Genomic DNA, 13,612 nt, shown 5'->3' with positions numbered 1-13,612 from the left:
AGTTAAAATGTCTAGATGTTAATTTTTTTAGAAAATTGTGATGAACAGTAACCAAAAAAACAAAGGAAAGACTTTGCCAAACAAAGCCTCTAATTTTGATCCCTAAAAAAATGGTCATCGAGTGCCAACACCTGTACATCATGGCTGAACCAAGGGAAAGAGTCATGTTGCATATAACGGTTTGACTTCACCACTTTGACTTTGTTGGAGCGTTTTCAAGTTCAAGAATTTGCCACTTCAGCAATTTCTTTTTTCATGGCTAAGCTTTGAAGGGACTCTTGTACGCTAATGAGATTTCTGCAAAACAAAAGTAAGGTCAGAGGGTTTCCGGTTGGGCCAAAGATTCTTCGATGCTTAAGCTAGGATCTTTATTTTTTATAAGAAAAATAATGAAAATTTGCCTCTAGTTACTCATGAATGTGTGTGTGCTGAGAGAGGTATGCAAGAAATGTGTGAGAGAGAGAGAGAGAGAGAGAGAGAGATGAGGGTCTCTAGGAGTCCCGCGAGAGAGTGAGACGTGTGTGTGGGGAGGAAGAAGAATAAAAAGAAGACCCTTTCTCTTTCTTCTTTCCTCTTTTTATCTAAAGATATCGAAAAATGTGGACACATGTCATTAGGTGAGTGGGTAATGACATATTTTAAATAAGTGTAAAATGAATTGGGGCTCACCAGGGATATTGTCTCTCCAACAAATTTGAATATTGTGTTGAATTATTCAACAAATTAAGCAAATATAAATAAATAAACTTAATTATTTAATTAATATTTTAACACTAATAACATAAGCTAGTTTCAAAGTTTGCCTATCTTGAGCTGATGTGCGGTGAGTCAAGTAAAGAGTTTTAGGCCAAGTTCGAGTTTAGGACGCAAATTGAATTGTGATAAGCTTAGCCCAAATGCAAACTTTCCTCTCTTTTTTTTTTTTTCGAGTTGTTTCATCTTCATTTCATCAAAATAAATTTAGAGTATAAAAACTCTAAACAGATAGAGTGAATTGTTCTAAAGTTACAATATCATAAATAGTACTAGGGATCTCTTCCATCTATATTTTATCAATCTGTTCACATGTCGCCAATTTCGCCAACCCCCCCGTGTGCTACTCCATTTCATCAATAATGCTTTTGATCAGATTTGTTTTCTGCCTTTGTTGGACACTGGCATGAAAGAATTTTGAGTTTTTATCCCTATCTTTCAACCAATGTTCCTTCGATCGTTGCTTCCTCCTCACCTCCTCCCTTTCTAATAAGTCATCAATCTCGGCCTGTAGAGTAAAAATTCTCTCCGAGTTCAAGATTTCCTTATTCTGTTGCAAAGCCTTTAAAACTTCAGTTGTTTCTATAATCAGCCCACCTTCCTATTCCTTCTTTTTTCGTTGCCACTTGCCAATCACCTTTTTGCTCATTGACAAATTTTCAACTACATTCATCCACGCATCCCTATGCCTCTCTTTCACCCTCCATATTTTCTTCTGAGTATGTTTATGATCATTGGCTTTCCCCCACCCTTCTTCATAAAAAAAACGCGGTTGCCTTCTTCCCCTGCATACATGCATGCTTCTCAAAATAATAAGAAGCAGTGCATGATCCGAGCATCTTGCAGCAAGCACATCAACTAGCATCTCCGGGAATAAATTAGACCACATGGAATTGGCTACTACTCTGTCAAGACATTCCTTTATAAAATGATTACCCTCCCTACTCTTATTCCATGTGAATTTAGACCCCACAAACCCCATATCTTGCAAAGAGCAATAATCAAGAGTTTGTTGAAAGTCCTCCATCTACCATCTTGGTCTTCTTGGCCCACTCATCTTTTCAAAATTATCCAAAATCTCATAGAAATCCCTTACGCACACCCAACAATTAGGTTGATAATCACGAAGGTGTCGCAAAAGTCCCCAAGATTTAGGGCAGGCAATTTTGACACGACCCACGAACCCGACACGAACACGACACGATGTTAGCAGGTATTGGGTTTGGGCTTATCGGGTTCAAGTCTTAATCGGGTCTACCCAATTAAGACCCGATTAAATTCGTGTCTGACAGGTCGACCCGGCGGGTTCGCGGGCCGACCCGACGGGTCCGTGGGTCAACCCGTCATACCCGTTTATTTAAACGAGTCTGGCAGGTCAGCCGAGTCGCGAGTCGACCCACCAGACCCATCACACATTTAAATTTATTTTTTTAAAAAAAACTGAGTGTGTACTGTGTCGTGTAAGCTGTTTGGGGTACCCAATACCCACTAACCCTAAACACTAAAAGTCTAAAAGTCTAACACAGAGTCACATTTTCTTCACACGGTCACACCCTAGTACCCCACTACGGCGCCGCACTACCCCAGCACAGTTGCCGCCAGCCCCCCCCCCCCTACCCAAACCGGCGACCAGAGTCACCTCAGTCACGGACTATCTCTCCTCTCTCCCTCTCTGGCTCTCCCTCTCCCTCTCGGCTGTATCTCGGTATCTCCCTCTCTCCCTTTGGGCTGTATCTCTCTCTCTCCCTCTCGGCTTTATCTCCTGATTCTCCCTCTCTCCCTCTCGGCTGTATCTACTATCTCCGGATCTCCGGATTCAGCAATTCTCCCTCTCTCCCTCTCGGCTGTATCTCCCGATTCTTCTTCTTATGCTTACTTTTTTCTTCTTCTCAGCTAACTTCCAATTCATAATTTCATATTGGTATTTTTAGTCGGGTCGGGTCGGGTCTACCCGACCTTACCCGGTTATGTTAAACGGGTCGTGTCGGATTACCTGGGTATTTTTCGTGTCATAATCGTGTCAGACCCGTTAACCCGATTAGCTAAACGGGTCGTGTTCATGTCTTGGGTAATCGGGTCGCGAGTCTTATCGGGTTTACCTGATTACCCGTTTTGCCACCCCTACCAAGATTCATTCCGTTTGGGTACTTCCAGGTGTCCATAAAATCCAGTGAACTTCCACCAAGATTCCGAATCCGACAAGCATACCCTTGCATTAATGTCTTCTACTCGAATTTTGAATTTCCACTTGGATGTCATCTTGCCATAGTAATGCCAAACCTCCTCTTTTACCCACACAATCAACCACAAAAGCATTCCCAAACCCCAACTTAATTTTTTAAAAATTCCGTTCGGTTCACCTTCAATTTGGTTTCCATTAAGAAAACCAGTTTGAGTTTCTTCTCCTTTACCATTTGGCAAAGGTCCCTAACTATCTGGAGGTTCCTAAGCCCCCAGTAGTTCTAACTTAGAAGACTCATAATTCTTGGCGGGGTTGTACAACAGCCTCCGCCTTATTCTCACTTCCATTTTTCCGGTTATTCACATTAGCCTTCCATTTCTTCCTTCATGTTTTAGTTGTATCCATAAATTGCACTCCTTCAGCGTTTCTTTTTCCTACTACCAAGTTGATAGAACCCCCAACATCAGCTGTCCCTGCAACATCACGTGCTTTCTTTTTCCAAGTCCTCACAGAATTTGGGCTTTTGGCTTCTCTGACCTGCGGCCTAAGCAACTGGCCCACATCTACAGCCAGTGACCTTAGAGGCCCCTCTCTAGAACTCACGTCAGCCCTCACTTCCTTAGCACTTACTCCCACGCAGTCCACCTCCCTTTGGTCATTCATATCTTTCCTCTTTTGGACTCCTTCATTCACGCCTGGGATTTCATCATTGCTCAAATCTTTGTTATTATTGATACCCCTATGATCCTATACGTTATCAAATCCCCCCTTAACTTGTCTAGGATTTTCGCCCCTCCTTCCTCCATTGCCCTCCTTCATAACAGCATCCACAGCCCCACAATGAAACTTACTCATTGTATGTTGACCATTATGATCACCATTAATAGGGAAATCTTCACTTTCTCTTCCCGAATCTTCCCTTAACGGTTGCTCTTTCCTCTTTGATCGAAAAGTCGCCACTGTCTGGCTACTATCACGGTCGTACTCCCCCACGGGAGTGGTTTGAGAACATTGCCCCGAACTTTAACCCGCAGGAATTCACCCCAACCAATATCATCCTCATTTGGGTCTACATCTTCCACCTCCCCTATCGTTGATCCCAACTTTTGTCCCATCTCACTCCCCATACAAGCCAAAGGGAGTTTAAACATTCAGATTCAAAACGCAGTTGTCTCGAATTTCATATCACTGGGTGATATTAGCCCATCAAAATCCTCCTCCCAGAATAATTGCCCTTCAAAGATCTATGGTCTTCCCTCCAGTACTCGCAACTTATCCCAGTAGTGTTCAAAATCTAAGAGGAAAAGGTTTTCCCCCAAAGCTTTAAAAGATAGTCTCCCCATAGGTTTCCATCCTTGAATCAGTTTTGAGTGAAGCATCTCTTTGCCAATGATACAATCCACCATAAGCTTGCCCACCAAGCATGTTTTTCCTCTTTCTACAATTTCCTCCGCTTCTTCTTCCAGAAAATCCACTACATTAATCTCCGTCTCCAAGAGGGAAAAATTCCCCCACAGTTTCTCTAAGTCTTCAGCCATTACACTTATCTCTCACCTCCCCACCATCTACGGATGTGCAACAAAAATTCCTTCTCCTCTAGTTTCGCAAATGAAGTCTAGAGAGAAACCAAGCGTTTTGTTAATTGAGCGACACTTGATCAAATTTTCCCAAATTAAACAGGCATCTTTGCACATATTTACGGATGTGTAGTCTTCGGAGGGAGTAATGCTAAAAAAAATACTCATATCTTTCTTGTATATTTTTAAAATTAATGTGACTTTTAAAACTATCATTATATTGCAAATCTATCAATCTAGTAGTAATTTAAAATACATTAAAATTTTCATTTAGCATTACTCCTTTGAAAGATATTCAAATATAATTTGATCACTACAATAAAACCACCATAATATGAAGAGGAAGGAAGAGATTAAAAACATGAGAAAATAACTATCAACAAAATTATGGAAGAAAGTTTCTTTTTAGGAAGATTTGGCATGATTTGATATCACAGTTTTCGATAAAATGCACAAAACATAAGAACATATGTAAATCGAAATTCAAAGGCATAGTTTGTCTAATAAAGTGATAGGAAAAATATAGAATGATTGGTAGAATAGAAAGTTAGGCATCTATCATCCATAGCCCACGAGACCTCCGAAGCCCATTCGAAACTCTCTCCATCCTCCCAAAATACCCTTTAATGTTCACATCGTAATCGAAACCTAAGCCCTAAACCCTAAACTGTGGATTTAATGATTGATTTTAAGAAAAAATGCATTTTATTCCTCAAAGTTTCACCCTATTTACAATTTGGCCTTTAATGTTTTAAAATTGACAATATACCTCAATAAAGTATAAAAAATTTGCAATGTGACCCATTCGTTACACATTTCCATCTAATTTGACTAAAAATTTTCGCATGTGTTTTTTGTCTCTATTTTCCAAAATTGCCCCATATTTTTTGACAAAATTTCAAAAATACCCCCAATGAAAAAAAAAAGAAAAAAAAAAAGAAAAGGGGTGACCGGATTGGGGATGGTGAGCCACCCCCCATTTTTTTTTACTATTTAGTTTTTAGTTTTTAATTTTTTATTATTTTTCTAAATATAAGGGCAATTAGGTATTTTTAATAATTTTCGTTAGAGTAAACAAAAATTATTGACGGGTGGGTTACATTGCGAATTTTTGATACTTTGTTAGAGTATATTGTTAATTTTTAAACATTAGATGCCAAATTACAAATGTAGTGAAACTTTAAGAAAGTAAAGTACATTTTTCCCTTGATTTTAATAAAAGAAGAATGAAAAAGGATGAGAAAATGATCGATCTAGATGCTCTTCACCATCCTATATGAGTGCTCTATAATCAATGGGTGTAGCTAATATAAAAACACGCCATTTATGGTTCTACTTTATAATTAGATTTGTTGGTTTGATAATGTCCAATAAAAAATTATACACCCTTAAAAAATTATCTTGCAACCAAACACCCTTAAAAAATTATACGAGTATAGTTAAATGGGTTCTTTTAAGAGGGTAAAGTACATCTTATCCTTATGGAATTTCAGTCCAATTATTACAGTTATCATTATTCCTAAATTTTAAGATTTTGTCACACTTCAAAGATTTTCATATTTATTTTAATTGTGATAATGTCCCTTTAAACTTTCAAAAAATTGACAAAATCCCCTAACGGCCAGCAAAAAGACAAAAGAAACCCTAAATTGTTTTTTTTTTTTTTTAAAAAAAAAAAAATCAATAAATTTGAAAAGAAAGAACACCAAAAAAAGAATTAAATTTTTTTAAATTCCATACCTGATTTTTTTAATTTTTTTAAAAAATAATTTTATTAATTGTTTTTTAATTTTAATTTTTATTTGAAGGTATTTTTGTCATTGGTGGGACATTGACGATTTTTAATAGTTTGGAAGGACATTGTTGCTTTTATGAATTTGTTTTCTTTAGGATAACAACCATACATCTATATGCATGTGTTTCCACTATAAAAAATTCACGCTCTTACCAATCGTATGTATGCTATTGGTATGCAATTTAATCATTAGTAATATTATAAATTATATTTTTATCTCACAACTATTCTATGATGTTGACATAGGCGTCTTAACCAACTCTTAATTTTTATAATAACTTATGGTATTGTCACTGTAGTATTGTCAGATAGTAAATAAAAATGTAATTTCTATTATTATTCTTTAAACATATATAGATAGTCCCCGTAGGGTAAACCATAATTAAACTGATTCTGGGGATACAAATCTTTTTCTTTTTATAGTTGGTTTTGCGGTTTTTGGCTCAAATGCTTTGATAATTATTTAGAGTGCGTTTGACATTGTGATTTCACAAACTAAAAGTGTGATTTTAAACCAAATCCCAGAAAATGTATTGATTGAGAATGCATTTTTAAACAATTGTGATTTAAAAACATAGAAAATGTGCATTTTCAAATTCCAAGCAAGGGGTGTATATTTAAAAATGCATTATTTTAAAGGTATAACTGTAATTTTAAAGGTTAAACTACGATTTTACCAAATGCTTAACAAAGTTTTTCAAATCAGGTTTTCAAATCGCAGGTTTTAAATTAGCTAATTTTAAATCGCAATTTTTGAAATTATAAACCCAATCAAACCTTAAGCATAAGAAAGGCTCAAATGCTTTGAAAATACTACTTGTGACATGGCTTCCCTTGACCCTAAAGAAAGGCAAAATACCTTTAGCATCATAAACCCTACTTCGTTTTTTTTATCATAAAACTTATTGCATCAAATGTATTAAAATTGAAACATCAGTACACTAATGTTACAATCACGATTATTCTAAATTCATATGATTAATGAGATTTATTCCTTTTTCTTTTTTCTCTCTCTGTCTCTCCCTCTTTACGTGAAATCAAGCTCATGCTGTTAATTAAATTATTGGTAATTTTTATTTACCAACATATCAATAGACTTGTGATTGAGGTGGAATGAAAATCTACAACACACTTGAGATTTATTACAAATTAAGCATTGTTATTTAAAGAGATTGTAATTGTGGTGTCCTTTTCACGACAAGTATCTTTAGGTTGTCTGTCCTTTCCAACTTTTTCTACCCAAATTCTCCCCATGTTTTCACAAAAAAAAAAAAATCCAACAAATGGCCAAATGCCACCATTAGTCAAACACTGAAAAAAAAACAAAAAAACAACTTAAAATGACCAAATTGTCCTCCAATCTTCATGTTTAACTAAACAAAAGCAAAAAATACTTATTAATAACATATTCCTCACGCGCTACAAAGTCCGTGTCGACCATGAATGACATCCCTTCAAGTACATCGCAAGTCGGCAAGATCCTTGTACCACTCATTCCATATATAATGAAAAATGTTATTGATATTAAATTTTTTGGGAAAAGTCTATGTGCCCTTTCAAACTATCATTCAATCGATAATATTTTTTAAAAATTTTTAATAGTGACAATTTCTTCTTCAAATTATCAAAAATTATCAATATTTTTCTAAAGACAAAACTACCCTTAATAAAATATAAACAAAAAAATTAAACCTTCTGAAAAAAACCTAAAACTTAAAAAAAAATCCAAAGGGTGTCAAATTTAAAATTAAAAAAAGAAATCCATTGTATAAGAAAAAAATTAAAAACTTATGTTTTTTTTTTGGGTATAAAAAATATTTTCTTTAGAACTTTTTAAAATAAAAAAAAAAATTCTGTTAAAAAAAAAATAACAATTTTCGTTTAAGAAAATAAAATTTTCGTTTCTAAAACAATTTTTTTTTTTTTTTAAAAAAATGTTTCTTTTAAATAAAAATTTCTGTTTAAAGAAAAATTGTTAAAAAAAAAAAATTCGTCTGAAAAAAAATTTAAAATTTTTCGTTTAAAAAAAATAAATTTTTTTTAAAAAATATTTCTTTTTAAATTAAAATTTTCGTTTTTTTTTTTAAAAAAAAAAAAAATTAAAAAATTTATTTTTTTTGAATTTATAGGAGTATTTTTGTCTTATTGAGAAATACATAAGGAGATTTTATCTTTTTGCTAGCCTTAGAGGGGACATTAACAATGCTTTGGTAGTTTAGGGGAATATTGTCACAATTGAAAGTTTTGGAGGGAGTACATTGTTAATTAAGTAGTAGCTTGAGGGGGGTATTTGGACTTTACGTCTTTACCCAAACTTTTTTATTAAGAAATGGGCATTAAATTGATGGGGAGTTATTCGTATTTGTAGGATTTCTTTTTGATTAATTGTTTTGAATTTCTTTAATAAACAGGCTTTGCATTAATTTGATACCTTTTTCTCAGATAAAAGCCAATTGAAGTACTCTTCAATGGAATAATTTGTAACAATATAATTAAGTTTTGTTTAACAAAAAAAACTTTTAAGACTCCAATTAGTCAATGCTCTTAAAAATAAAATTGAATCTCAATATATTGAGACTTTAGAAAGAAAGAGAAAAGTGAAAAATTACATTAATGGCATCCTAAAGTTGCCTTAACCTAAAACTACATTAATGGCATACTAGGTTGGTTCATTAAAGTAATGTTTAGAATAAAGTAAATTTGGTTTTGTGCATATTAAATTTCACATAAAAGGAATTATATGCAACTCAACACAAAATTTTCCATTTTTGAAACTAAATATCTTAATATCTTATAGCGGACAGAGATGAAATCTACATATTGTTTTGAAAAAATTAAGAACAAATAGCAGCAAAATTGATTTTTAAATAAAAAAAAATATATAAACTAAAATTAATATTAATATTATTTAAAAAATTTAAAAAATATTTATCAGCCCTGCAATGACCATTGACAAGTTGAGGGCGTCCGCCGTCCATGGGTCCTATCGGAAAAGTGGAAACTTCTTCTTTTTTATTTTTTTTATTTTTTATTTTTCTTATAATATTCATTTTCGCATGTCAATGGTTGCTGTATCATTTTTCTTTTCAATTTCTCATCCACTTGATTGCTTTTCACGCGCTTGGGGATGTTGTGGGATAAAATCCCCAACATCTTCAGAAGACAGTGGACTGTTACCAGAAGCACTTCATCTTCACTCTTCCCTTTGTTGTCTCCCCAAGATCCCAACTCTAAAGTCAAGCTCTTTCACAAACCCAAGATCCATAGTTCAGCAAGTGGGCTTCAGCTTCACAGATATGATCAAGAAGATACAAACAAGAATCCCCATTTCAGGTTAGTCTTCCTCACATCAGATTTGTCGTAGAATTGACGTTATACACATCTCTTACGTGATCGGTGCTCCAGTCTTCTTCATTGTCATCTGGGATGATTCATGTCCTTAATTTCATGTTTATGTATTGTGGGTTAGTACAAAAACTGCAGTAGTCTAATACAGATCTCTGACAGAGCAATTGGAATCATGAAGATTGCATCTTTAGCTTTTATTTTGTGGACAGTGTCTGGGTTCTTGGTATTTGGGTATGCAAATGTATATGTCCAGGAAGCAGATACTGTAACCTACAAGTATGATAGGATAGATGAAGTGAAAAAAGAATGTGCCTCTGTTCTGTCTTCTGCCTCTGAATGGAGACCTGATGACAAAAGAGTTTATAGTATCAAAGATGACCTCTCTTTTGTTAATGGGGATTGGAGGCAGGAGGCAGGTAAGGCTCCAATAATGCCATTTGATGATAGGGAGCTTCGGAAGAATCTATCTGATGGTCGGAAAGATCCTTTAAATTTGGTTTCTTTTTGGGTGATGGATGTTGATCATGCCCATCGATCTAGGAAGTCAGTGAGTGTGAGTGGGTTCTTGAATATGGGCATAACTGTAGATGGTTCGTTTATGAGTAGTATGTATCTTGAAACTCCTCAGTTTCAGATGTTTCCCAGCCATTCCGAACTCCCGATTGCATTTGAAGGAATTTATACTGTATCAAAGAAAAATGGTGGGGAAAGAGTATTGTGTTTATTGGGGAGCACAATGTTGCCATCTAGGGAGGCCAATTCCATGGATCCATGGGAATGGGTCAATGTTTCTATTCCGATTTATGACCAGCCTCCTCTTTCACAAGATGACCGAATTCTGCTTGTTCTTCGCTTTCCGAGTAGGTTCACATTAACAAACCGGGTGATACGAGGGGAAATGAGAAGTTTAAACCTGAAGTCAAACCCTAAGTACTTTGATGAGGTTCAGATTTTGTCCCAGTTGGGGAAGTCATCGGACTATGAGTTTGGTTCCGAAAAGATTGTGTCCAATGCGTGTGATCCATATCCATTCCAGGATACCTTGATGAATGGTGGCATTAGTATCTATAGAGGTTATCGTTTTTGTGAAATACTTGAAGAAGTTACTCGGGATCAAGCTTTCACAGTTGTGCCAAACTGGAGATGCAACAGCACAGATGAATTTTGCAGTAAACTGGGTCCTTACATGTCTGATAAGGAGATTAAAGCAACAGATGGGGGTTTTAAAGATGTTAAACTTTATATGCAGAATGTTATGTGTGATCAAAAAACTACTCGGGGAAACATCAGTTCTGTAAGGGTTTCAGCTGTTTTTAGAGCTGTTCGTCCAATGGAGAATCAGTATACTGCATCAACGAGATCTGGGCTTAGCAACATGACTGTTGTTGCTGAGGGAGTTTGGAAGTCTTCCAGTGGGCAGCTTTGCATGGTTGGTTGCCTTGGACTTGTTGATGGTGAAGGGAGTCCATGTAATTCCCGGATCTGTTTGTATATACCAATCTCATTTTCCATAAAGCAGCGGAGCATTATTTTTGGGAGTTTTTCCAGCATTAATAAGGATAATGCATCATACTTCCCTTTATCATTTGAAAAGCTGGTGCAGCCTACAGAGCTGTGGAATTATTTTAAGGCCTCCCATCCATATTACAGCTACTCAAAAATTGATGCAGCTGGTGCAATCCTAGAAAAGAATGAGCCCTTCACTTTTGGAACTGTCATCAAGAAGTCTTTGCTGAAATTCCCCAAACTTGAAGACACAGAGGCGCTCCTAATCAGTCTTTCGCTTCTCTCAGAAGATCTCACCCTTCATGTCTCTGCAGTTCCTGATCCGTTTCCTAGTCCTTGGCTGCTAAAAACTGATGTTCAGCTGGATATTGTCTCTGTTGGTCCCTTGTTTGGACGCTACTGGTCAAATGGTTCAACCACAGAAGAGGAGACTCCTTACCACACCAAGGCTGCATACACCGAGAAGCAGCTCCTTATCAATGTATCAGCACAACTCACACTCTCTGGGAAAGCTTATAACAACTTTTCTGTGGTTTTCTTAGAGGGTCTTTATGATCCACATGTCGGGAAGATGTATCTAGTTGGTTGCAGGGATGTCCGAGCCTCGTGGAAGATCTTATTTGCAAGCATGGACCTTGAAGCTGGGATGGACTGTTTAGTCGAGGTGGTGGTATCGTACCCTCCCACAACAGCTCGGTGGCTAGTCAATCCAACAGCAAGAATTTCCATAACCAGCAAAAGGACTGAAGATGACCCCCTCTACTTTAGTACAATCAAGCTCCAAACATTTTCGATTATGTATAGGAAGCAGCGGGAAGACATTCTGTCTCGTAGGGTTGTTGAGGGTGTCCTCCGGATTTTGACACTTTCACTAGCAATAGCTTGCATTTCAAGCCAGCTGTTTTACATCAACCATAATTTGGATTCTGTCCCTTATACATCCCTTGTCATGCTAGGTATCCAAGCTCTCGGTTATAGCCTTCCTCTTATCACAGGTGCAGAAGCTCTCTTCAAGAGAATGGCTTCTGAATCTTATGAGACTTCATCTTATGATCTTCAGAACGAGCAGTGGTTCCATATAATTGATTACACAGTGAAGCTTCTTGTAATGGTCTCATTTATCCTGACTTTGAGGCTTTGTCAGAAGGTTTGGAAATCTCGCATCAGATTATTAACACGAGCCCCTCTTGAACTGCATCGTGTCCCTAGCGATAAACGGATATTTCTTACTACCCTCACCATCCATGTGATTGGGTATATGATTGTCCTAATCCTTCATAGTATGAAGACTAGCCAGAGACCTCTCAAGACAAAAACACATTTAATCTCAACTGGAAATTCCCACATGCTGTGGGAATGGGAAACAGTACTAGAAGAATATGTTGGTCTTGTTCAAGATTTTTTCCTGCTCCCTCAATTTATTGGCAACTTGGTGTGGCAGATTGATTGTAAACCACTCAGGAAGCTCTATTTCATTGGAATCACAGCTGTGAGGCTGTTCCCTCACATTTACGATTACATAAGAGCTCCTGATCTTAATCCATACTTCGCTGAAGATTATGAATTTGTCAACCCAAGTTATGACTTTTACTCCAAGTTTGGGGATATTGCAATACCTGTGACAGCAATTATTCTTGCAATTGCAGTCTACGTTCAGCAGAGATGGAATTATGAGAAGCTTAGCCACACTCTTACTTTGGGGCCTGTTAAGCTTCTTCCATTGGGATCCAGAATGTATGAGCGATTACCTTCCCAATCAGTCGAAGCTGAGCTTGTTTCTGGTGTTAATGGTAATGCTGCTCATGAGAAAGAGTGCAATGATGTAGAATGAGGTGAAAAACTTCATATTACTGAGAAGATTATGCTGTTTTAGACATATATCCAAAGCTGATGTTGGCTGTTCAATGTTACAAATGTTGGTTTCTCAAAGAGTAATAATTAAAACACAGTTTTTTTTTCCAAGCATGTTGATTTATCTATTTTATGTTGGTTTCTTATTCCTGCAACATAGTCAGTGCTAGCTGCTTGGATGTCAGGAGCATGAAAGCCATATTCATCCACTTGGGCTTATGCTATGAGGTTTTATCAAATATTATAGGGTTAATTACCTTTTTAGTATTTTGGTATGCACCTTTTCTTTTCCTTTTTTTTTTTTTTTTTTTTTTTTTTTTTTCACTTTGGTTACAATTTGTATCATTGATATTTGATGGTACTTGACTTATAGGTAAATATTAATTTAGTACCTCTATCATCATTCTATCAACCAAATTAACGTACTGCAATTTGGGTTATTTCAGCCACCCTTGCAGTTGGTCTGGGGGTGGTTCGACCACCCCATGGCTTCTTGTGGGGTGACGACCACCCCATGGCCTCTGAGGGTGGCTTGGCCGCCCATAAGGCCTTTGGGGTAGTTTTGGAATAAAAAGGGGTGGCCAAACTACCTAGGGGCCT

General features: G+C 36.4%; 1 protein-coding gene across 1 annotated transcript; it reads left to right on the top strand.

Annotated features, from left to right (window-relative positions):
* The first annotated feature begins 9,429 nt into the window (after positions 1-9,429).
* On the top strand, positions 9,430-13,145 carry LOC132187648 (uncharacterized). Its single transcript, XM_059602035.1, has 2 exons — positions 9,430-9,640; positions 9,815-13,145. Exons 1-2 carry the CDS (start codon positions 9,435-9,437, stop codon positions 12,990-12,992), a joined length of 3,384 nt encoding a protein of 1,127 aa, XP_059458018.1. The 5' UTR covers positions 9,430-9,434; the 3' UTR covers positions 12,993-13,145.
* Positions 13,146-13,612: the final 467 nt, after the last annotated feature.

The sequence above is a fragment of the Corylus avellana genome, chromosome ca7 (assembly GCF_901000735.1).
Source record: "Corylus avellana chromosome ca7, CavTom2PMs-1.0".
Classification (NCBI taxonomy): domain Eukaryota; kingdom Viridiplantae; phylum Streptophyta; class Magnoliopsida; order Fagales; family Betulaceae; genus Corylus; species Corylus avellana.
The sequence above is the reverse complement of the archived record's forward strand: the minus strand, read 5'-3'. Positions and strand labels throughout refer to the sequence as shown.

What these genes read in the sequence shown, in the direction of transcription:
- LOC132187648 (XM_059602035.1), top strand. Translation starts at nt 9,435, where the DNA reads ATGTTGTGGGATAAAATCCCCAACATCTTCAGAAGACAGTGGACTGTT. An exon ending in AACAAGAATCCCCATTTCAG is followed by an intron (nt 9,641 to 9,814) that starts GTTAGTCTTCCT and finishes GATCTCTGACAG; the next exon opens with AGCAATTGGAATCATGAAGA.